This window comes from Vulpes vulpes, chromosome 12, assembly GCF_048418805.1.
Source record: "Vulpes vulpes isolate BD-2025 chromosome 12, VulVul3, whole genome shotgun sequence".
In the NCBI taxonomy this organism is placed as follows: Eukaryota; Metazoa; Chordata; class Mammalia; order Carnivora; family Canidae; genus Vulpes; species Vulpes vulpes.
This window is the reverse complement of record NC_132791.1, coordinates 164048779-164074005: the sequence shown is the minus strand read 5'-3', so window position 1 is coordinate 164074005 and position 25227 is coordinate 164048779. Positions and strand designations below refer to the sequence as shown.

The window sequence follows — 25227 nt, the reverse complement described above, 5'->3', positions numbered from 1 at the left end:
AGGGTTACCGTGTTGGTAGGAGAAGGAGCTGGATCCGAACCCAGGCCGCCACTGCTCTCACTCAGTGGACAAGCCTTCATTGTGCATCTGACCCAGCACATGGAAGCCTGCCCGTCCCAGCACAGGCCCCAGCTCAGATCCCAAACAGGCATTCAGGAAGGGAATCGTTCTATGTTAGCCCAATGCTTGTAGGTCCTGTAGCCGACCCCACCTCACTGGTGAGAGTGCCGAAGCAGGCAGGGCCTGATGTATCCGGGTTACATGCTGGGGTCTGAATCCAGGCAGTCCGAGCTCAGTAACCACATCGGTTGCTGTCAATGAGGATGTAAGAAATGCTGGTCCAGGGGCGCCTGGGTGGCTCAGTTGATTGTCTGCTCAGGTCATGGTCCCAGAGTCCCAGAACTGAGCCCTGCATCAGGCTCCCTGCCCAGTGGGGAGTCTGCTTGTCCCTCTGATTCTACCCCCTCTCATGCTCTCTTTTTCTCATTCACTGTCTTGAAAAAATACATAAAAAAAAAATTGTAGGGGCACCTGGGTGGCTCAGTGGTTGAGCGTCTGCCTTTGGCTCAGGTCGTGATCCTGGAGTTCTCGGATCGAGTCCCGCATTGGGCTCCCTGCAGGGATCCTGCTTCTCCCTCTGCCTATATCTCTGCCTCTCTCTCTCTCTGTGTCTCATGTATAAATAAATAAAATCCTGAAAGAAAGAAAAAGAAAGAAAGAAAAGAAATAAAGAAAAGAAAGAAAAGAAAGAAAAAGAAAGAAAAGAAAAGAAAGAAAGAAATGCTGGTCCAGAGACCCACTCTACAGGAGGCAGAGCCGAGGGGCCGTTCCCGGCCCAGTCACCCCATAGCCTGAAGGTGCAGTGTCTACAGAAACCCTAGGTCCTAGGTACTTCTTCCCACCCGACACAGTGAGCTGAGGGCCCAGGCAAGGGAAAGTGGAAATGCCAGTCCAGCCTCAGCAACTGGGACCCTCAAGACTGTCCCAAGCACCGCCAGGGAAACTGAGGCCAGGGCTCATGGCAGCGCTGCTTCGGGCACCTGGATTTGAGAGGAACTTCCAGCTGCAGCCTACAGCCTGCAAGAGCACTTCTGTCCTTCTGTTCCTAGACAGCCTAGGATCTGTCTTCCCCAAAGGGAAGCTCCATGCAGCCTGCATCTCAGATAAACTCTGCTCCAGAAGGAGTGTGCAAGTCACTCCCTGCCAGGCCCTGGAGGCCGTGGGGGCAGAGTGGGCCCTGGTCTCCCTGCCTCCCTGTAGTTGACTCTTCCTGGGTCTCTTCCAAGAAGCAAGGTGCAGGTGAGCACACCTGGAGCTGCTCAGGGCCGCCCCACAGCATCCTGGATATGGAAAGAGCTGAAGTGAGGGCATCTGTGGCTTTGTCCAGGGTCTCCCCTTGACGCTGAGACTTCCCTGTGACCAAAAAACCTGAGAAAAAAACCTCAGTATTTCCTTCGAGACCCCACTGCCCCAATGAGAAGTGGATCGAAGTTCTTCAATACAACTGTATCTCAGAATATTAAAAATGCCATTTAAAAAACTCAACTATTGATGAGCAGATCCTACAGCTGGAGGTGTTGGGGGGAAATGGGGAGTGATTACTGATGCGTTCAGGTTTCTTTGTGGGGGGAGGAAGGGGATGAAAGTGTTCTAAAACCAATCCTAGTGAGGTTTGCACAACTGTTACACCCTTTAAATGTGGGACTTGTACGGCCTGGAAATTATATCTCAACAGAGCTGTTAACAAAAGAATAAATCTGAGGGTTGATAACACATTTATTAAATTCCTGGCTTCAAAAGAAGGCAAGCAACTGCTCTTCATCTCTCAGGGGCAGTTGGCCACAGCTAGACAGGAAAAGTATCCAAAATGGTCAATGTTGTTCATGAAAAACTTTGAAATGGGGCCTTTCCTGGACAGCACAGGATGATTAAGGGGAGCCCTGGCTGGAGGCAGGAGGAGGAGCTACAAGCTCTTGCATGCTTTGGGGGCCAAGCATTCCAGCCTCCTGGGGCGCAGGGCCACCAGGTTTCTCCACCGCAAGTCCAGAGAGCCACGAGTCTCCCTCATTCTAAGTGGCCCCACACCCGGCTCCTTACTTCTGCCCTGCATAGCAGCCTGACTTCGAGCAGATCACTCCCTGTGCCTGAGCCTCAGTTTCCCCATCTGTCAGATGAGGAATCTGGACCAGATGCTTCAGTCTCCTTCAGCTGAGATTCTGAAGGCCAGAAATGCCACCCAGTGGCTCTTGGCCTGGACATGCTGAGTGGCCCTTCAACAGATCGAGTGGGGGGAAACCAGTGGCCCTTCCTCTCGTCCACTCAGGAGCTCTCTCCGTCTGCCACATGGGGCTAGCCCCTTTTTCCCCCAGGATGTGGCTCGGCCCCCATGGGGAGACGGAGGGGCTTCCCCTGGTGGCTGGGGACACTTGAGAAAGTATCAAGAGCCATTGAATGTGCCCAGAGAGCTGTGCAGAGCGACAGAGGGAAGGTTGAGAGGGAGTTCCTGTCACACCCTCTTAGCTTAATGGTTTCCCAGGCATCGCATGGGTACCCTCAACGAAGAGATGTTTCTAAATGGCAGAGCCTGCAACACCACCACCGCGCCCCCCACCCCGCCCCGCCCCAGCTTCCTTATTCTTGGTGACAGCCTACCTGAAATTAATGTCATGACCCCAGCAGCAGCTCCAGTTAGTGGAGCACAAATCGTGTGCCTGGTGGGGACTGTGCCCCCCACAATCTACAGATGGGGAAGTGACCTGGGGAGGAGAGAGCCAAGGGCTAGTATGTGGATATGCGCCCAGATCTAGCCAATTCCATAGTCTGGCTCTCTCTTTGCCAACATGACGAGGAAGCTCCTGATAGCCCCTTGTGCTCTACCCCAAGGGACAAGGACCTATGGCTACGTCCTTCCACCCGCACTGAAAGCAGCTGTGTGAGATGGGGGAGCTTCCTCTGCCTGGCCGCCTCTGGACCACACTGAAAAATCCAGGTACGGAGGGGTAGTGAACCCAGGAGGGATGTGTCCTTCAGACATACTAGATCTGCCTGGATGAGTTGCAGGAGCAGCAACTAACAGATGCAGTGATGCATCATGAGCCAAAAACATGACCAGCCATGCAAGCAGCCCATGGTGGGTCTGTTCTTGGGGGCCACAAGTACAAAAACAGGTCATTTCCCCCCTGGATCTTGTAGGGGACAAACGATGATGCACAGGGCCATGGTCTGATTGCTTCCTAAAGGCTGGGCAGAGACCAGGAGTACACTGGCCACAGAAGTGGATGTGGTACCGGGCCATGGAAGATATCGGTCTTGATTTCAGTTGGTCACTAATAGATCCAAGAAGGTCTCCCTACCTCAACACTTTTGATGGGGCACTGCAGGCTCTGTATCCAGCTCCATCCACAAAGCCAGGTACCCACTGAAGTTCCACCAAAGAAGTTTCCAAACAGGGAAGGGAAGAGTTTATTTGATAACCTGTGCGAGGGGCCTCAGCCACTAGGCCCACCTCCAGGAAGCTGAGGCGCTCGTCCTAAACTTTACATCGTTTATATGAATGGGGTGTGAAGGGCACGGAGTTCAGCACAGAAACTGGGAAGTAAATCAGGTGCTATTTATGGAAAGTCGAGGAACTGGATGGGTATATGCAGGAACTTCCACATTTTTCAGAGAAATGATTACCTGGTGGCCTATCTGAACATGCATGGCCTGGCACGCCCGCCTGCGCCTCTCCCACAGTTCTCAGAGCGACTACACCTGACTCATGCCTCCAGAGCCTGGTGCTGCGCTAGTTCACGGGCTCAGGGTATGAACTTTGGGTCTGCGAGGTCGAGGACAGAGATCTCATGTCAGGAAGTGCCCCTGGTCCAGCCATGTTCACAGTCACACCCATCGCTTTCACCTTCCTAAGACTGGCCTCATGCTTACTCCTGCGAGTAGCTCACAGTGAAAATGCCCCGTGAAATGGATTCTAGAAAGTCTTGGGTGGAGGACGGGCATCTCAGGATATGTGTGCATTTCCCCTCCACATCAAGCAGTTCTTATGAAAAAGAAGCAGGACCCCAACCCCTTGTACTTGGCAACCAGGGAAGGATACTTGACACAGTGAGCCTAGAATAGCCCCTTCTCTTCTAAGTGGGCTCTTTTCCCCAGAAGGAAGCCCTTGGAGGTTGGGGTGACTAGGAGGTTCTCTGGAGCCCAGCTGGAATGGAGGTGCAGGGGGGAGCCACCATCAGGTGAGGCGCCCCAGGAGGGCATCTAGGGAGGCCAGGAGGACACCTGGAAGAGGTCACCAAGTGGAAAGTTTCTTGAGGAAAAGAGCTGAGCCCTCTCAGAACCCAGAATCCTGAAAATCCTCACCATACTCTTCTGGGAGCAGTAAAAGGGAGAATTTGAAAAATGGAGGAATGTAAAAAAAGGATTCCTCAGTGGGAGACACAGTCACAAGCAGTGGGGGCAGGGAGGACCCAGGGGGACAGGGACTTTCCCTTGGGTGACAGCCAGTCTGCGGCTTGCAAGTAGGTCTTTTCTTTCTGTGCTTCTAGGGAGGGGCACAGGCAGGCCTGGAGGCCCAGCTGGGCCTGGTCTCCCCCTTACAAAGGTCATCTCCACCCCTTCACCCCAGGAAAGAGGAAGGTGACACCACAGCTCCTCTGGCTGTGGCTTCAGCCCCAGAAGGTCTCAAGACTGGAGGAATCAGAACTAGTGGCCTGTGGTCAGAGCTGGCTGGGGACGGTGGGGGTAGCTGCACAGGGACACACTGATCACTCTGTGCCTTTGCTCTGGGCCCTGCCCCAGAGGGGGCAGCAACTCTGCTGGGGAGGGTGTGCCCAGGACACCAGGGAAGGGGGCCACTCGCTGCTGTGAGCGCTGCAGCACTCGGGGAGGGCCCCCCACTTAGCAACTCTGGCTGACAAGCTCTGCAAACTGCTACTCCCTGCTGAGGTCGGGACCTGGCCTCCAGGGCGGAGTGGAGTGGGGAAGGATGGTGTAGAGGTCGTCCCAGACATCCCAGGGAGTGCTGACAGGTCAGACGGCCTCTGAGGCTGTGACCCCGGGAAGAGGTACCTAGCCAGCCCTGGCCAGACTCTCTGCCTGTCACACTCTGCTCCTCCGGGTGGGCCACAGATCCGGTCTTGCCATGACATTCCCCCTCCTCAGCTGCCTCAGAAGGTAAAGGAAACCCTCCTGAGCAGAAGACTTGGGTCCCCTTCGACCTCACCCAACAAATACCCTATCTGAGGGCCGTCTCGCCTTCCCTTCAGGGGGTGGCATGGGGGTCTCAGGGGGAATGATCTAGAGTCCCTGTCTCCACATCTAAAATGAGGGGGATAGTGTCCTCTCTTCTAAATTCAGAACTCTCTGGATCCTCGGAATGTGACCCTCTTGGAAACAGCATCTTTGCAGATGTCATCACTTAAGGTAAGGTCATGCCAGAGTAGGGTGGGCCCTGAATCCAATGGCTGGTGTCCCCAAAAGATAAAGGCAGACCCAGGAGGTCATGTGGCAACGGAGGCGGAGACGGAGTCGGGCATCCACAAGTGAGGACTGCTGGCAACCAGCAGAAGCAGGAGGGAGGCCTGGAGAGGATTCCCCTCAGAGCCTTCAGAAGGGACCAACCTGTCGCCATCTTGACTTTGGACACCTGGCCTCTGGAACAGTGAGGGAATGCATTCTGCGGGTGGTCATCTGTTCCGGCAGCCCCAGGAATCAAACACACCATCCTTTCTGTCCGTCTGTAAACCCACTGCTCTGTCAGGCTTCTGAACCCCACCCAACCCTGAAGACTTTTGTCAAGGCCACCAGAGATGGCCTGGATGCCAAAGCTGATGGACAATTCTCAGCCAGCACAGCACTTGACCTGGCATCACCTTGTCCTTCTGGAAGTCCTCTTTTCATGCGTTGTCCAGGCCACTACTCTCCCCTTGAGCCCCACAGCCACTCTGTCTCCTCTCCCCTTCAACCTCCATACCCTGAAATACAGACGTGGCCCAGCGCTCAGCCTCAGCCCTGCCCCCTCACTCCCTGGGTGATCTCATCAGGGGGCTCGGTCTTAAACCGCCCAGCTGTGGGTGACTGCCCCAGTGACCTCGATCCAGATTTGTAGAGCCACCAAGATGTGTGGAGTGAGAGTCTAAAACTTAATTCCCCTACCCTGGCCCAAGCCCTAGTCAGGCCACCTCTCCCCTGGATGACTGTCATGGTTCCTCCCCAGCCTCCCAGGGGCCACTCTCGCTCCCACCATTCATTTTGAGGCAGTAGCCAGAGCGATCCCATAAACAGGGCCCATTTATGCCCAACCAGGACTGGAAGAGACATTGAGAAGGCAAGAGAACGCTCTGGTGTTGTCTGGCATCGAAACCAGTGGCCAAGGAATTCATGGAATGGATCACAGCTGCAGACTAACAGGCACAACTTTCTACCCAGATCTTTTCCTTCTGCCTTTAAATTTCACTGACTCTCGGGACACCTGGGTGGCTCAGTGATTGAGCATCTGCCTTTGGCTCAGGTTGTGATCCCGGGGTCCTGGAATCAAGTCCCACATCAGGCTCCCCACAGGGAGCCTACTTCTCCCTCTGCTTGTGTCTCTGCCTCTCTCTCTGTGTCTCTCATGAATAAATACATAAAAATGTTTAAAACATTTTTTCCCCTGACTCTCCCTTGTGGGAGGCAGATTTGAGGCTTACCCTCCTGTCTCCTGGTTTGCCTGTCTCTCAAGTAAATCCTTTCTTTGCTGCATCCCAATGATGGTCTGTGCTGCCCAGGGGGGAGGCAGACTTGGCTTGGGCTACAGCATCACATTTCTGGGGGGCGGAGGGTCCTCATCATCAACCAAGAGAATCCAAGGTGGGCTCAAGCCATTTGGCACTTGGGAGTCTCCATCCCAGACTCAGTTCATAGGTGCAAATGTCTGCAACTCATTCTCAGGCCCGTTCCCTGCTCTGCTCCCCTCAACCTCCCCTCTATGTTTTCCCCAACAAGAAAATTTATAAAAGCATCCAACCTCCCATCGGATGCAGAGCTGACAGGGCATCTATTTCCAAGATGCACATCTGGGCCTCCAGGGCCATCCTAGCAGAACCTTTGCTGAGCCTTGCTCTGACTCAGCAGAGGAATGATGCTTGGTCGAATGTGCCCTGACTTGCCAGGTGAACAGGCCAGTCCCCTCCAGGCCGCTCGGGGCTCTGTGCTCTGTGTTAGAGCTGGCTATGTGAACGGAGAAGCCCAGCCAACTCCAACGCTGATGGACCTATTCCTGGAGGGGACAGGGGCTGCCCTGCTCTTGTCTCGACCAATGGTTTCAGTGACCGGGCAATGACACAGGGGCCCAGTTGTTCGTTCATCTGTCTGCACAGAATGGGCATTGACTGCACTGACTAGGGCTGTGGTCACTCCTCTGTCAGGGCCAGGGCTCCTGAGATCCTAGTCCTGGGCAAGATGTGCCTAGTTCTCCCAAGGCCTGCCCACCCCAGCCTAGGGCAGATTTGGCTGTGGACTTTCTACTACCGTCACCTGGGGTGAGAGACTCACAGAACTTGCTCTGCTGGTTCCTTAGATGATGAGGTTTGAGGTTATTTCCTTGGGGAGGCTACCTGCCTCTGCCAGGAGTCCCATGACCTAGGGGTACTAGGCTGCACAGGTGAGGTTATTGCCATCACTCAGCCAAAGCCAGAGGCAAGAAGAGAGGGAAAGGGGGGGTGGTGGAGGCTTCCAAAGAGAAGCGTTTAAGAGTTCCCTCTGCCTTATGTCCCTGGATATTTTCTCTGATATCTTCCAAGGCTGAAGTAGAGAAGAGCCATGGGAGAAGCTGAAGTTCTGGAGGCTTCCAAGACCAGAGTAAGCATCTGTGCTTCGACCCCAGCAGGGCCTTCCCTGAATGCTCACGTGGCCTATGGGGTGCCAGGTCAGACCTGCCTCATAGGGATGGTCAACACAAGGCTGGGCAAAGCTTTCTGCACCTTTTTTCAGGCTGGGCTCTGCAGATGGTAGAAAGGATCCAAGAAAGAGTAAGGGTCAAACGTGGGGATAGATAGTTTTGGAAGCCTAGGACCTCCTGCTACCATGGGGTCCCAGCCCCGAAGCCACACAGCCCTCCACCTCCTACACTAGGATAGTATCACCACATGGCTATTTTCACATGTGGTCTGAGAAAGGCCACTCCCTTTCCCAAAGGAAAGGGTGGAAATCACTGCTGATTCAGCCTGTTTCTAATCTACACGCTCCAAGGCCTCCTGACGTCATGACTGAACAAGCCAGGGGACTGTGGTCTAAAGGAGCCAACTCAGAAGCCTCCAGCACCAGAAGAGACTCTAAACCTGTCTAATGAACAAGAGAGGCTATTGGCTTTCATTTATGTAAGAGGTCCTCGTACCCTCAAAACTGCAAATCCAAGCCCAATAATATGCTGGCTACTGTACTAGAATTTGGTCAACAACAGATCAAAATTAGAGGTAGATCAACCAGAAACAAAGAGCAACTACCCATGCATCTATCCATCCAGCCACCCACCCATCCATCCATCCATCCCTTCATCTATCCATCCATACTCCCTTATCTATCCATCTATCCATCCATCCCTTTATCCACCTATCCCCCATCCAACCATCCATCCATCCATCCATCGATCCACTCATTCTCTATCCATCCATCCCTTCATCTATCCATCCATACTCCCTTATCTATCCATCTATCCATCCATCCCTTTATCCATCTATCCCCCCATCCATCCATCCATCCATCCATCCATCCATCCATCCGTTCATGAGGTGCTTGCTATCAGATAATCTGGCAGATTCCAGCTAGAATTCTTCATTTAAGCAGAGGCAGGCAAGAATAGCCTCTGAGGATCCGAATATGCTGGGATATCTACTTAAAGACGTTTTAGTTTCAATGACTGTAAACTTTTGATCAGGAGCAGCCAGGACCCCAGGACCACAGGAGGTCCGAGAACACTGCCACCATTGGACAGCACAGGACACTTACGGTCAAGTCCATTCAAGTAGCGCATGCGGATCTCACAGTGGCCCCAGACGGCGCTCACTACAGGATATAGTTTTTTGCCCTTGAGTCCTCGAAAAGCCACTCCCATGTACTGTCCGTCCACAATGAAGCTCAGAGTCCCGTCATCCATGTCCAGGGCCACGAGGAAGGAGTCGGGGACAATAAATGTCTCATCCGGCTCCAAAAAGGCCGGGTATGTTTTGCTTGGTTGGTTTTTGCCATCATGATAGAGCCGGTTGCGCCCTAAGTCCCAGCCCCAAGACTCATGGTTGTTCCCCACGAGGGTTGTGTACCCGACAGAGTGCAGGGGGGCATCTGCTGTTGCCACCCCAACCACAGCGTGTGTGCCCCGCTGCCTCATGGCCCACGTGATCTGCCAAACATGCAGCCCACGCGTGTACCCAACTTTGCCCCTGATAGCATCTGTACTCTGGGCCACCGGATGCCGGTGAAAGATCAGCTTGTCGTCCTCCTTCACAAAGACATTGAGCGATCGGTCATTGTTATTCCATGAGTGGAGCAGCTGGATGTCGTAGGACACAGGGGGCATGTCTAGCAGCAGGTCCAGGCGGGTGGGCTTGCAGTAGTCCAGGCCCTGGAGCTCCTGCTTCAGGGGCCGGTACGTGGGGTCCCTCATGTCCACGGTCTTGATCCCTCCGGTGACCTTCTGACCCATGTTTGCCTTTGGTTTCACCTCTGCACTGAGTCCCAAAGCAAACTCATCAATTGTGGGGCCTTCCGTCCGGTTTTCCAATGAAGCCCAGATCAGTCCTAAGGAAGGTTGGTAGGCGGCCTCTGGGGACTGTAGGGCCCTCCGTGGTGCCTGATGGAAGGAAAGAGAAACAGGCTGGATGAGCAGGGGGTGCGGGAAGAAGGGGAATAGAGTAATTAGGAGTATGAGGCTGCCCACGCAGGCACATCCCAGCTACCTGATGCAAGGCAGGCCGCAGCCATGGCTCTGTCGCCACAGCCATACCACCAGGAAGGCGACAGGCTGTCCATCTGCAGTCGGCAGGGAGAGGTGGGCTGAGGGGCCGGCCACCACGCTCAGTGGTGTTGGCTGTACGGCACTCACCTAACCCTAACCCCAGTTTCTCAGGGGAGAAGGCCCAGTTGGCATGGATCTTGCATCAGCCCCAAGGCAATGGGTGTCCTCCTGGGTCAAAGCAAGGGGAAGCTGATTTCCCTTGCCTGCAGTCTGGAGGGAAGGTGAAGCCATAACATGCAACAGAAGTGGCCAGACCTCGTTTCCCAGCCCCTCTTCTCTCCTAGCACCGCCGCTTCCAAGGGTTCATGCCAGGGAAGGGGACCCTGGTGTAGGTAGAAAGCTCACTTGGGGGCTTGCATGGTACTCAGCTGGAAGGCCTCGGGGTCTCATGGCTTGCGGTTCCCTGAGGCCACAGGGAACTCCCCAGCCAGCCCTGTGACCCTCCTGGGCCAGGGGTACCAGTGATACTCTTCCCGTGGCCCCTGGGCTGTCCCCTGATCAGGTGAGGACAGAGCTCTCACCCTCCTCCCTCAGGTGGTTCTGAACAACACTTAGAGGACCCCCACTTGTCCGTACCTGTACCCTTTAACCAGCAGCCGTTACTTGGCCCCTTGGGTGCCAACAGCCCATCTTGCGGGGAAGTCAGACCTCTGGACCCCTTGTTCCCACTCTGACTTCACCATCCCGTGGCTCCTCGAAGGGACGTCAGGGCCATGGGACTGGAGGAGAGATCTCACTCCATCTGTCCCGGTGTCTCTGCTGGCAGTGCCAGGAGAGTTACCTCCAAGGATGAGGGTCTGAAATGTGGGGCTAATCGACCACCCCCACCACACCTGTCCCGGTGTCCGGCCTTGGGTGAGGGAAAAGAATAGGTCATTTGGTTTCCGTTTTCTTCCCCACAAGATTTTATTTATTTATTCATGAGAGATAGAGAGAGAGAGAGAGAGAGAGAGAGAGAGGCAGAGACACAGGCAGAGGGAGAAGCAGGCTCCCTGTGGGGAGCTCAATGCAGGACTTGATCCCTGGACCCCAGGATCACAACCTGAGCCAAACGGAGCCACACAGGTATCCCTTTCTCAAAGGTTTTAAAAGAAACTCTTGAGATCGTTCCTAGGAGCGCTCAGGTGCCTTAGGTGAAGAGGGCACAAAGGAATCTGCTGGGGGTTACTGCGGGACTCCCCTCTGTGGTGGCAGGGAAGAGCACCTGCTGGGAGATGAGGGCCGCTGGTGGTGCAAGGGAATCCGGGAGAGAACTTCCCAGCGGGGCCAGGAGGAGGGAAGGGATCTGCAGTGGGCTTGCTGTCTCTTGTGGTCGGTCTCCCAGCCGACCCTGAGCCGCCTCCCGCCCCTGGGACCACATCTTCAGGGCAGCCAGGCCTCTGGGAGGCTGGCTCTCGGCAAGATAAGTGTCCCTATGTGGGAGCACTTGGACGCACCGCCCCCCCCCCCCGCCCCCTCATTGACCACATCCAGCTTCTCACCCTCCCCTTTCTGCTGTGGAATGGAAGGCTCACTCGCTCCCTGAGGCATGGTCATTTTTTCAGAGACTCCTAGTGTCAAATGTATGCAAAGCTGGTATAGAGCAGAGGTGTCCGACTGCAGCTAGAGGACCATCCCAGTTCTGGAAAGTTCTATGGAGATCGTGACCTTAGTCCTGGATCCCCCAGGACAATACCAATTTCAAGCCTTCAGGCTCATTGACTCCTGAGAACCATCAATACTTTTAGGACTTGCCTGTGGCCCTGCGGGGACATCCCGTGGCTTTGGCACCTGCTTGTCTGGCTGTATGGGGGTGGAGAGATCTGGGGTTTGGGGGGTGCAAACATGGTCCTTGTAACTACAGACTGGGAGCCGCCTGGCTGCAGCCTCCCCAGACTCCATTCGAGTATCTTCCTGAGCTGGTGTGGGGCAGTTCTTAAAGTCAGAAGCACCCATATCCATCTCTGCCAGGACACCTCACTCTGGCCGGTGCCCTGTGACCTCTCAGTGCAGGAGGACCCTGTGGGGACCCAGGTCAGCCCTCTGGAGGACAGGGAGGGAGCTCTCAGGCCCCTGAGCTGAGACCTGTACACATATAACTCCTATCTCAGCTAGACCAGGGATCGGAAACTTCCCGTGTACAGGGCTAGACGGCAAATGTTTTAGGCTTTGTGGCCAGGCAGCCTCAGCGGAACCACCCAACTCTGCCTTGTGGTGTGAAAGCAGCCACAGACAGAGCATAAATAAACGAGCATGGCCAGGTTCCAATAAAGCTTTATTTATAAGAATAGGCTGCTCCCCAGTCAGCCAACCATTGAGCTAGACAAGGGGCCCGGCATGTCATCTCCCCCGATGACAGAGCACTGCAGAAGGCAGGGGATGGAGGTGGGGAGGAATCTGATGGCTGCGAGGTCAGTCCAGCCTCGGAAGGAGCCGTCAGAAAAGACGGCATAACATCCCGGTGGCACCTCGGCTGTCTGTTGAGGCCAGTTCTGCAAGCTCTCCCCGCTCCACGGCCCCCTGGCCAGTCCATTGACATGGCCCTTGTGCTAAGCTCCCGCCCTCTTGGGCCATGACCCAGGGGACTGTCCAAGAGGTGGGGTCCTTCTGTCCCTGGACCACCTGACCTGGAGTAGCAGGAGCCCCTGGGAGGAAGGGGCGCAGGTAAAAGTGTCTGCAGCAGTGCGGGTGGCTCCCACGCAAGGGCACCCAGAGCCTCACCAGGGAGCACGGCCCACCCACTCTGCTGCTTCTGGGCCATCCTGTTGCAGTCACCCCAAGTGGGCAACCACAGTAGCAACCCAGGCCACTCTTACCTTGTCTGTCACCTGCCTCTTCCCACCCTGCATTCACGCTACAGTCAGAGCCGACACTTTCTTCTCGTAGACCTCCTGCTGTCCATACCTGGCCACCTCCTTGCCATGCAAGGCCATTGAGGTGGTCCAGCTGCCCCTCCTTCCTTCTATTTTTAAATGTGGCCGCAGAGATCTGCCCTTCTGTGGGTCTCCAGGAGCCCTGCCAGCCCCTTCTTGGGGAGAGCCGTAGGGTGCCCCCCCACCACGGCCCCTGACCAGACGCCTCCCCAATCGCACCTCCCTACTTTGTTCTCCTCCACCAGCACTGCTCCTGAGGACAGGGATGGCTCTGCTGCTGCTGCCGCCACCACCCATCAGCCACACTCAGCCACACACAAGCTCAGAGCAGCAGCGGCTGCGGTGTCGGGGCTACTGGGCAGGAGGGAGTGAAGTCCCGACAGTGCCAGGCTGCGGCTCCTTCACTCCCTCTGCGGGAGTTCCTGTTCAGAAAGCTCACACACACATTAGCCTCGGGGTCCCCAAGGCCACACCTGCCTGCCCTACTCAGGGCCGTCCCAAGCCAGCCCTCAAGACAAATTCCTGGTGTACACCTGTCCCGCGCTGCCAACCTCTGATTGCCCAGGTAATAGCTTGCTCCCCCTGCCCTCAGCCCCTGGTGCTTTCCAAGGCCCAGGGCACACCTGGAGCAGGGGTGAGAAGGGGCGACCTGAGGCTCCAGGATGGGGGTAGGGTGGAGATTTTTGGACTGGGTGGGTGGATTGTTACCCTCCTCAGCAGCACAGACGCAGCAGAATGGGTGTCTCAAGGAAGAGTAAGAGTGCATTGTGTACACACACACACACACACACACACACACACACCTGTGTGCACACAGGCACTGAAATGGAAGCAAAGTAAAATATGTTCAAAGGAGCTCTACCCGGAGGACAATTCTTGCATGTTACGTGGAGTCGACAAGTCATTCTGGGTTGGGAGCTCTTAGTGGCATTTTTCTACAGGTAAAAGTAGATTAAAGACTCCAAAGGGCCCAAGGAGAAAAATAACCATACAAGGATGGTTCGGAAAGTGCACAAGAGGAAGGACACTCTACACAACTGTCAGAGAGTGTGAAGTCGTAACACAGAAGCATGCCTGATTGGGGGTCAAGTCCTAGAGCCAGTAAGGTCGTGGGGCTCAGTGTGGTCAAAGTCACCCCGTACGGTTCCAGAAATGCCATATGAACAGCTTCCTCACTGGGAAGGGCAGGCAAGCTGCCCCCCACCCCCCACCGCACTGCCACAGGCGTCTCCCTTGTCAGTTGGGCCACATGGTTGTCGAGGCGCGGGTCACCAGGATTGAGTGTGCCCCTGAGGCTCCACTCTTCACGCTCCACTTCCCTCTGCTCCTCTGCTCAGCCCGGTGCACCAACCTCCCCCCACCCCCCTCCCAGGCCCAGCACAGCACTGGCCCCAGTCCCCAGGGGGACAGAGGAGAGGACCTGCCCCCAACATCAAAGCCAAGCTCGAGGTTGTGTCTGTCTCAAGCACTGGAGGGCTGGGAGCGGGCAGTGGAGGAGCACCCAGTGCGGGGGACGCAGGAACCACAGCCACCGGGCAGGGATACCTGTACTTCATACACTGGCTTTGTGAGCTGACCTGTTTTACCCTCAAGAGGGACACAGAGAGACATGAGCAAACACACCTTAGAAGCTTTAAGATGTTGCATTTACGTACAATCTCGTGGATAATTTAAAAGCTCTGGGACTAGGGGTGGGGGGGTTGGGGGTGGGAGCAGAGAGAGAGGGCGTCTGCTGTCAGGCCAGATGCCACTAAGGCCTATGGTCTGACCTGTGGGGGGGACCCCTTCCCCTCTCTCAACAACCCCCATCTCTCTCTCACTAATGCTACATATGCATCATCTTCGATGGGTCAAGTCAGTTCATGGTTCATTGCACAAGGGGATGCCTCCCCAACCCTCCAATGGGCAAAAGCATCCCTCCTACTATCCCTTGCAGCTGCCATGGGCTGGGTGACCTGTGGCTCCAGGACTTATCCTGTCCATAAAGGAATTCCAGGTGGACCCCCTGGATTCTAAGCAGACAAGTTTCCAAAGCCTCCGGCTCCCACTGCTGCTACAGAGAGCCAAATTTAGGTGGTCTCAGTCCCGGATCAGGGACCAAGGCTCCTGTCACAAATGCCCGCTTTGGAGAGAGTTTGCTCGGGCCACAGCTCTCCATAGGGAGGAACACTAGAACCTCACAAACTATCTTTCCTTTCGTTTCTCAGGCCCCTCCGGGTATGCTCTTCTGTGCCCTCAGATGGCAGGGAGGCCAGATCTGGAATTGGTAGCTGTGCAAGGAAGGATGCCCAGAACTACATACGGATCCCTAGGGGGTGAGAGGAGCCAGAAGCATCCTCATGGTGCACTGCTGGGGCAGGGGGGTGTCTGTGACCTGGGCCAGGGCTCCATCTTAACCCCAGGTCTTTAGTGATCTAAGGCAGCAATTCTTTATCAAGGGGAAGGGAACAGATACAGCATATCTGTGTCTCCCGGGCACACATGGCAGGAGAACGGTGGTCGGATGTGCCATGTTCTCACTCCACGGGTCAGAGTGAAGGGATGCTGGCAGAGTGCCATCAGTGAGAGGGGACAGGGAACCACGTGGGATGCACAGGGTTAAAAAGGTTGGGAAGGAACTCGAGAGAACGTGGGGGAAAGTCACTCACACACAGGTATGGGGGTGTGTCCAAGACATGCCACAGAGCAACCCCCATCCAGGTGTAAAACGCCCAGCAGTCCCCCGGCAGGTGCTCTTCCAGGGTCCTGTCTACAAAACCCAGGAGCTCTGCAAAGGGACATGCTCCCTGCCCTATGACCACACAGCCCTGAGAAGACAGCCCCTCGGACTGCTGGCTGATAAATGTAACGTGATGCTCTTACATTTTAAAAAGTAAATTGGAGAATGTGATCCCATTTCTGTAAGAACAGAATTTAAGAAGGTTCTATCTGTGCACATTTATCTGTTTGTAGACATGGAGAAAGGGCTAAATGAATAAACATCAAACCTTTCACAATGGTTAACCCCGGTGGGGGGGGAGGTGAGAGGGAAGATTTGTTCACTTTGAACAGTTTTTTTTTTTTTTTTTTATGAGGCTCCACATCCAGCATGGAACCCAATGCAGGGCTTGAACTCACTACCCTGAGATCAAGACCTGAGCTGAGATCAAGAGTCAGACGCTTAACCACGGAGCCACACAGGGGCCCCGACTTTGAACGTTTTTTGAATTGAAATTTTTTTAAACGCAAGTGTTACTTTGGTAATGAAATGATTTTTAAGCGTGCGAGAAAAGAATAAAGGCTGGAGAAATACTGACAGTACACTTCCATCAACAAGTGGTTCCCAAAGCAATTCCTAGAGGCTCTCCACTCGTGTCACTTCGTCTAAAGCAAGCACAGGATAAATGTTTTGATTTACGCAGGAAGATACACAGGAAGGATCCAGAGTCAGCAGAAGGGCTTTTAAAATAAAGGGTAGGGATCCCTGGGTGCGGCCCTGGGGCCATCCCAAAGAGGGACGTTATTCCTACAACGATTTCCCCCAAGACTTCCAACTGCACTGCTTCCAATTGGCAATTTTAATTTGCCCAGTAAAACCAGGGTAGCTACTAGTCTCCACTGCCCCAAACAAGAACAGAACTGCTCTGTCCCAACACCTGAGACCCATGGCGGCTGCACCCTTGTTCTGTGCTCAGTGAAGGCCAGGTGAGGAAGGAGCACCTCAGCGGGCAGAGACTGGGGAGGGACCAGAATTTCAACCCTTGGCTCCCTGAGCTCAGCACCTGGCCGCAACGCTATACTGTCCCTTGGCTTAAAGCCACAACTCTGCAGTTCCACTTTCAAAAAAAAAAAAAAAAAAAAAAAAAAAAGCACTTTGGAGTCAACTGGCCCCGGAGCCCACCTCCACTAAAAACTACCCCTCTGCCTTCTTTAAGGACAAGTCTGTTGAATGGGCAGTAGTCTCTGACGGAGACACATCCAAGGGGACCGGTGACAAATGCACGGGGTGGGGGGGGGAGGGGAGGGCACACACACACCTCCCTTTTAGCTCAAACCCCCTCAGTGTGTCCGACTGACCCCAGAACAGTAAAACCATTGTTTTGACCCAAGACGGGGAAAGAATGAAATTCAGGATGTGGAACAAGGTGACCTATTTATAAAGCCTCCTTTCACCTGAAGATCAAATAAACTCCCTCCCTCCGCCTCCCCACCTCACACATCGGTGGTTGCAAGCCCAGAATTTTGCAAGAGAAGCATGCCCAGGAGCGGTCTGTTATTAGATCAGAATACAACCTCTGCAGCCTGGCTGAGTGGCTGCCTGGCTCTGCCTGCTAATTAGGGTGTCGTGCTCCTGTGAGCCAGGACTCGGAACCCTCTTTGGTGGGGGAGCAGGCGCGGGGTGTCCGCCATGTGAGCCCGGCCACGAAGCCCCTGGCACGGGTGTCACCACCAGCAGGACAAGGCCATGTGGTTACAGTCCCCTGCCCCATCCCATCTGCCCGCTTGAGGAGAGATGCCTGGGAGCACCCAGGACAGCTGTGTGCTTCTCAAACAGGGATATAAAAGTAAGTCTCCCTTAGAACCACCAACAAAAAGTATTGGTCCCTTCTGGAAAGTTCTGACAAGTGATTTTGGAGAGAAAATCCTGCACGGTCCAGAGCTCTAGCCTCTGACCTCAAAAGACCAAGAATGCACCTGCTGTAAACACCTACAGAAGGACCCAAATTACTCACGGCACTTTCAGAAAGGGCGCAGATCAGTTGAACCTTGCCCCTGGGAAATCGGCATTACATTCATACAGAGACTAAAAATTAAAATAAAGAGTCACGACTGCAGCCTGAGGCAAGGTTGTGACGGCAGCAGCCTGTGCTTAGTTCGGATGAGAAGCCTTGTTCTTGGAGGGACCTCAGTGACACACAGTGACACATGGGGACCTGACCAAAAGTTTACAGGGAGCTGCAGATGAGCCTACACTGGGGGCTGGGCGTCCATCAAACTGGGCCTGGCTGGTACCCCAGAGACAGGGAGCAGGAGGGCAGGGCAGAGAGCTGCACTCGGCCAGCTCCACAGGGACAGCCCACAGGAGCCCAGGGGAAAGGCCGGGGTACACGGGGCTGAGGGGCAGAAACCTGCCACCCCCAGGAGGATCTGGGGGCCTCAGCGGTGAAGCCTACTCTCCCTGACACAAGTGCCCGGAGGAGCCTCTGCAGGAAATCAGGGTTCTCTCAGGAGCCCTGGCATACTTCTAAGATACCAGTTGGCCTGCTCACCCCAGAGACTGCGGGCCTGGAGCGATACCCCTGCCACCTGCCCCCATCAGGGAGGCCCCAGGAACAGAAGTCTGACCAAGCCCAGGCTTTAGCCTGGAAGCCTGAATGGGAGCAGGTGACACTCTGGCCTCCTCCGGTGGGATTTGCCAGCTGGGAAAGGCCTCCTCTGGAGGGGTCCCTTGAGACTCGGTGGGCTGGCTGCCAGGGGAGTTAGAAGGCTGGTCTGCTCATCCTACCCTGCGACCCAGGTGATGCTCTCAAACCTCCTGGGGGCAGAAATGGTGTGGGGGGGAGGCAGCGCTCATCATTTCAATGTGGAGAAGCTAAAGTGCTCAACATGGCATCGGGCACACACAGTAGGTACTTACTACATGCTGCACCCTGCCTTCTCCCGTTCCCTCTTAACACCAGGGGACATGGATGGAATCTTGAATGTCTAGTGCAAAAGAGCACTGAGCCAGGGGATACCAGGCCACTACCAGTTATGGCCTTAATGGGCAGTCCAAGGAGCCCAGTCCCACCCAGGGGGCGTCTTGGGAGCGGCTTGATGTGCAGACACCGTCCACCACACTGCCCGAAGGAGGTGGGGAGGCAGGAAGCCCCAGGTGGGGATGAACAAAACTCCAAATTAAATAATGTGAATTTCTTAGGTCAGGACCAGGGACAGAAAGTCCCAAAACTTTTCTCCAGCAGGAGGTAGAGGCTGTAGGGATGTTCTACGATGATGCTCATGATAGCTATGGTGAGCTCACCCTGAGCTATGATGATGCTCAGGGGTGGTTCTCAAAGTGGGGTCCCCGGATCAGGAGGTCAGCATCACCTGCTGGTGAAGCAAATGCTCGGGCCCCACCCCTGACCCACAGAACAGAAACTCTGTAGGTGGGGCCCAGGGGTCTGCGTTCCAATGAGCCCTCTGCATGATTAGGAGGCTGCTGGTTCAAATGAATTATGGCTCAACATTTTGGACTCTTGAATCCATGTGAAATAAGAACTGCCAGGCTCAGATTTACAACACCATTTTTTTAAGAACTACTTGTTCTATCTTGATTTGAAATATTTCAAGTGTCATACATGCTCATAAGAAATCTCAATCCAGAAACGTAAAAAGTGTAAATTACAGTGTCCCCCTCCCACTGGGGGTCAGTTCACTACGGGGAAAGGATCACACCCACATGCTACTCCCCAGTTGGCTTTTTCCAAGTCATAGTATATTAGCTCCTGTGTCAATTTTATGTGTTAGGAGCCATATGTTATTCCATCATCATAATCTGTCACTTGTCTCTAGAGATGAATGTGTAGGTTGCTTATAGTGATGGTCATGTGTGGGGTTAGGGATTTCTCCTTGGCAGGGTGGCCTGAGACCAGCTTCCTCTCACTAGTTCATGGCTACCTCTTCTCTCATCACTCTCGAAGTCTTGGACCTCAAGGCCCCACCCTACTGTCCATCTTTAGCAGAAGATTAAATGTCAAAGGAACCTCCGACTGGGCTTCCTGGTCTTGGGACTGGCCATGGTGCCTGGAAGGTGCTCAGATTTCTGCATAGCTAGCTGGAACAACTTCTTAACCCACGATGGCTCACGGACCTCCTCCTCCTCTCCTGTCAACCTGGGAAGTTCTGAACACCATCTGGGCTGCCATCTTGACAAGAGGGGCTCAGCGAATCCAAAGGCAGCAAATAAACCAATCCTGAACTTCCAGGCTGGCAGAAGGGTCCAGGTGCCATACCCCCATGGCAGCAGCTTGTCGCAGGGAGGGCAAGGAAGGACGTGGCCTCCCCAAGCTGAGACTTCTTGGGAATATTACACAGCCATCCAAGATGCTGGCTGGAAGGACCACTGTTCAAGGGGCAAGGAGAAAGGTCTGTGATTTCAGATGAAATGAAGATCACCAACTGTATCTGCCCAAAGAGTAAAATCTAGAACATACTATAGAGGCATGCGTGGGAAAAGAGATGACAAGGAAGCCAGAAAACTGAAAATGTGGCTGTGTTTAGTGTGAATTTCCCTTTCTTTCATATTTCCTTACTGTTGTTTTATTATCGTTGCAAAAACATACATGGATGAACTCACATGTCTGTCAGTAGATGAACGGGTAAACAAACTGTGGATTACACATACAATGATGGAACATTATTCAGGCATAAAGAAGCATAGAGGATTGACACAGGCTACAACATGGATGGATCTTTTTTTTTTTTTTAAGATTTTATTTATTTATTCATATGAGAGAGAGAGAGAGACACAGAGAAACAGGCAGAGGGAGAAGCAGGCTCCATGCAGGGAGCCTGATGTGGGACTCGATCCCAGGTCTCCAGGATCAGGCCCTGGGCTGAAGGCAGCGCTAAACCGCTGAGCCACCCGGGCTGCCCACATGGATGGATCTTAAATGAAATACTTGATGCTGGGTGAAAGCAGCCAGACATAATAAAAGATCGCATATGGCATGAGCCCACTGTTATGATAAAGCCAGAAGAGTGACTCCATAGAGACACTATGCATGTTGGTGGTTGCCGGGGGCTGGGGAAGGTGGGGAGAAGTGGGAGTGACTGCTAAGGAGTTAGGGCCTCTTGTGGTGGGGGAATAAGAATGTTCTGGAACTAGTCAGAGAGTGGTTGCACAGTATCATGAATGTACTAAATGCCACTGAATTGTACTCTTGAAAACCGTTATGTGAATTTCACCTTGACAAACAAAAAAAGCACAAATGGATGACAGATGCCCACCTGTCCAAAGTGCACACGGCAGGAGGTGGGTGTGGAAGCGGCGAGGAAGGCCAGGAGCCGAGGAGGTCTGGCAGGTGGAAGGAGGCCTGTTCGCCTGGGTTACACACAGGGCCATGGCCAACAACATTCATATGTGGGGAGTAAGGAGCCTTCTAGAGCTGGGCCGCTGCTGCTCAGTGCTCTGCTCCCCACCACCCCCCTCTTTCCTCCAAAAGAAAAAGTGCAGAGCTGTGGTTTGGCAGACCTGCTGCCTGGACACAGCACCTGTAGATCGAGTTTCTCTGGAGGAATCTGGAGTGTGTGCCTGCATCTCTGTGCCTGTACCCAAAATGTGGTGTGGGGAGGGGTGACAACACATGCAGGAGCACCCTGCCCTGAAGATGAGCCTATGGAAGGACCCATGTCACAGTGATCACTGTCTGCGCTCTCCCCACTTGGGGAGCGAGGTGGGACAAGGAAAGCCTTCCTAGAATTCCCAGGCCCCTGCTTTTGCACAGAGCAAGTCAACACCCCAAGGCCACTCCAAATTGGCAGAGGTCCTACTTTGCGATACCAGGAAACCATTCTCGCAGCTCAGATCCTGCTCACTCCCTCTGCTGATGACGCTGGTGCCCGCCTGCCAGCTGCGATGCCACACCACAGGGCTTTGGCCCAGGCTGGGGCATGGTTTGACTGGACCTGTCACCACATGAAAACCTGTTCTCATGGGTTGAGTTTCTGTGTTCTCGTGAGGATTATTGCTCACAGACCTGGAAAGACCTAAACCTCCTGGGCCAGGTGCCAACATCTCCCACCGACCCTCTGCGGCTGGACTCACTCATATAAAACATGGAAAGTTGGGCAAAAAACAACCACCCTTAAGGTCTATGTGCATACAGAGGTGTTACAAAATATCCAGGTTGCATACTCATCTGCTAGGCCCTGGGGGGCTGGGGAGCACAAGCTTCCCAAGACCCTTTCCTCGTTTCTTAGTCCCTGAGTACCTCAACTAAGTGGAAAACTCAAAAGTATAGGCTGCACATGGTTGGTGTTTAGGAAAGTAGGAGAGTGCCCCACATATGCTGCCAGAGAGCATCTTCCCCCGGTGGAAAGTGGTAAGAATGGGCAAAATTAGCAGGACAGTCACCACAGAAGTGATCCAACCTGAGAGGTGGTCTATACATGTTGAGCTCATGAACACTTGGGAAACAGCCAAATCCAAGTAAGGTTTAAGGTCAGAATTCATTCCAAAAATATTAAGCACCTACGATATACATAGTAGAAACCATTGCCTTTGTGGAGCTTAGTCTAGTGTGGGGGGGGATGGATAGCAATCATTTGAACAACTCATGCAGGCTTCAAGGACAAAGGTTTTTATCTGTTGTGCTCACTGTGGCAGCTCCCATGCCTAGAACAGTGCCTGGGGCAGAGTAGGTGCTCAATAAATAAGTGCTGAATGAGTAAATATCTAATGCAGGGTCAAGTAATACAGGTCAAAGAAAAACAAGGCAGAGTAGTGAGGACAGAGCAAGGGATGGGAATAGGTGGTAAGGGAAGGTTTCTCTGATACTGTGATATATGGACAGAGATCTGGATGAATGAGGGGAGAAAGCATGAGCCTGCTCCAGAGGAAGAGCATTTTGGGCAGAGGGAACAGCTGGTGCAAAGGCCCTGAGGTGGAAGCATGCTTGGTATGTTGAGAGAATAACTGAGGGGCCATATGGCTAGAGCCCAGGGAGGGGAGGCTGTGGAAGGAGGCAGGGTAAGAGCTCTGCAGATGGCAGGCACACAGGCCCTGTGAGCCAGAGTAGGGACTCTGGATTCTGTCTTCAGTGTGATGAGAAACCAGCAGAGGGCTTTGAGCAGGCAGGGGGCACAGTCTGACTTCTGCTCTAACAGGATCCTGTTAGGCTGCTGTGTTGAGAAGAGGTTGTTGGCAGCCAGAGTGGAGGCAGGGAGACCAGCTGAAGAGTCAATGCAAGGATGTTGCTTGAACTTGGGAGGGTGGTAGAAGCAGTAGGATCCAGAGCGTAACCAAAACGAATTATAACCCAATAGGTGACATTAGGCCTTGTCTAATGAAAGGGCTTGTTGGAGAAAGGGCTTGTTTAAAAAAGCTAGTGGTGAGTGAGGACACAGAGTCAGAGCCTGGGAAGATGGCGGCCTAACCTATGTACCCTCTTGTTACATCTGCCTCGATGGGGACAGCAGATATTGGTTATAAAACAGGAGGGCCATTCAACAGGTTTCCCTGAGCTCTGGTTCTATGCTTCCCATTTGTCACCTTCAGAGGCGAACACAAATCTTTAGCACACCTGACTGTCCTACTCCTTACTGTATGTAAACAAATTACCTCAGGTTTATACCCCAGTCTATGTGAGTTTGTTAGCTCTCTCTAAACTACATCCAAATTGGAAACACTGGGGGGAAAAAAATCCAGTTCCCGAATCTACAAAATGTGGATGGACCACAATGACCCCAAGGGCCCAGATGGCCCCCTTGGGATCATCATCTGAGTAGCCCCAGTGCCTCCATCCAAGACTTCTTGGAACTGCAACGGGGTCAGTCAAGGGCAACTTGTTTACCAAGTGCCTACAAAGATGGAGAAGACACAAGCAGTCTGGAGTTGGGCCACTTGGGTTTAAGCTTCAGCTCCATGAGCTGGGAGACCTTGGGCAAGCTCTCGCCCTCCTCTGAGCCTTGCGTCCTCCACTGGAATGATAGGGGCATGACTGCTTGGCACCAGGGCTTTGCTCTGAGGATCAAATGAGGAGCCCATAGAGAGCTTGGCACTTAATAAAGACCCAGCACTGGTGATGCATTTGTAATTTAGGGGTTTGAGGAGGAGGGAGGGAGGGAGGGAGGGAGGGAAGGAGGGAGGAAGGGAGGGAAGCTGGGAGGGTTTCTTGGGAGAGCATCTCTGGTAGCTCTCCAGTGGTGGAATGCAGTCATAGAACAACCCCAAAGAACAGAGCCTCAGGGTGTCCATGACTCAGCTCGGTGGCTGCCTCTGGCCATCTCAAGCTCATTAATGCAGGGAGAGGCCTCCTCAGGAAGCCCTCAGGTGCCAATGCCCCAAGGCCAGCAGTGGTTTTGCCTGCCTCTGCTGGACACTCCCTGGTGGCTCCCCAACAAGCCACCTCCCCTGCTGCGCCTGCTCCAGGGCGCGGTGGCAGCTGTGGCTGTCCTGGGCTCTGCTGAGGCCCTGTGGCCTCCGGCTGGGACACACACATCTGGAGAAGTTTCTTGGGGAAGCAACTTTGATCTGGGCTGAGTCTATCCTACATATCACATCTGAGAACACAAAAGGAAGAAAGGGGAAGTGGGGAAAAAGGGAAATTGGCCCAATATCCACTGAATGGGCTAGTGGGGCAGGGGGGCAATCAGGCCAGAGGGAGGAAGAAGCCAGGAGGGATGTGCTTGCTTCTTCAGCAAGCTTGTCTGAACAACTTTAGAAACGTGAGCCAGCCCAGGATCGGCCATCCGAGCCGAGCCAGGTCCCATGGGGCCCTGGGTCCCCGTGAAGGCTGCAGGTGCACCCCACAAGTGCACACCTCGACCACCTTCAGAAAGGTACTTCCTCTGCAAGCTGGACTTGCCGTGAAGTACAGGTGGCAGCAGGTAACCTTCACGGGGAGCCGGTGGGAGGGGGGGGCAGAGGATGTGGCCCGCCCCCCCCCCAAGGTCACAGCCACAGGAAGCTCAGACCGTAGACCCAGGTGTGGTGGGGACCCTGTGCTACCCCCCACTGCTGTGGCTGGGCCCCCCCCGGGACTGCCTTCCTGGCCAGGCAGCGAGTTTCCACAGCTGGAGGAGGACCCCAGCTCCTCTCCCGCCGAACACTGGATGTGTCTAGGGCAGTCCCAAGTTTCCGTTCCCATATCAAGAGCGCCTCTTTTCTGCTGAGGCAGCAGGACCTGCCAACAAAACAAGCGGCCAGGACCCACGGTTTTCCTAACACGACGCCTTCCCTTGAAGCGCAGCGAATCCCCGAGGTTTAACAGTATCGGCAGCTGGGCTGGTGGACGGCATCTGTGTGACGGCGGGCGGGGGCCCCGGCCGCCCCCCACGCGCCCTGCCCGGCCCCACGGCCTCTCCACCTCTCCCGACGGACAGCGCCCCTCTCCTGGCCCCCAACTGGGAAACCAGACACGACCGCGGCCCTGCACGCGGAGCAGTCCAACTCCTTCCCTGAGGACACAGCTGCTTTCGGGGCCAGGGACCAGCCACCCCGCGCCCCGCTTCTGGTTACACCTGCAGCTGGCTGGGAGTGCAGTCTCGGGCCCTCCCCAGGTGCCCTGCGCCCGGGCGGGGGGCTGAGGGGAGGCGGCAGAAGGCAAACGGAGGGGGGTCCAGCCTCTCCAGGAAGCGGTCCTGAACGTACCTGCCTCCTAACAAACCAAATCTAGAAGCCAACGAGTCTCACAGAAGTAACGGGGA

The 25227-nt window shown here is 54.3% G+C and overlaps 1 protein-coding gene across 4 annotated transcripts in view; it reads right to left on the bottom strand.

Moving 5' to 3' along the window:
• SPSB1 (splA/ryanodine receptor domain and SOCS box containing 1) overlaps positions 1-25227 on the bottom strand; it is a 69312-nt gene that overhangs the window by 2567 nt on the left and 41518 nt on the right. For all 4 annotated transcript variants that reach the window (XM_072731229.1, XM_072731228.1, XM_072731230.1 and 1 more), the window contains one exon: positions 8980-9820. In XM_072731229.1, the coding sequence (XP_072587330.1) occupies positions 8980-9673 (694 nt within the window). In that variant the 5' untranslated portion in view covers positions 9674-9820. The remainder of the gene's footprint in view (positions 1-8979; positions 9821-25227) is intronic.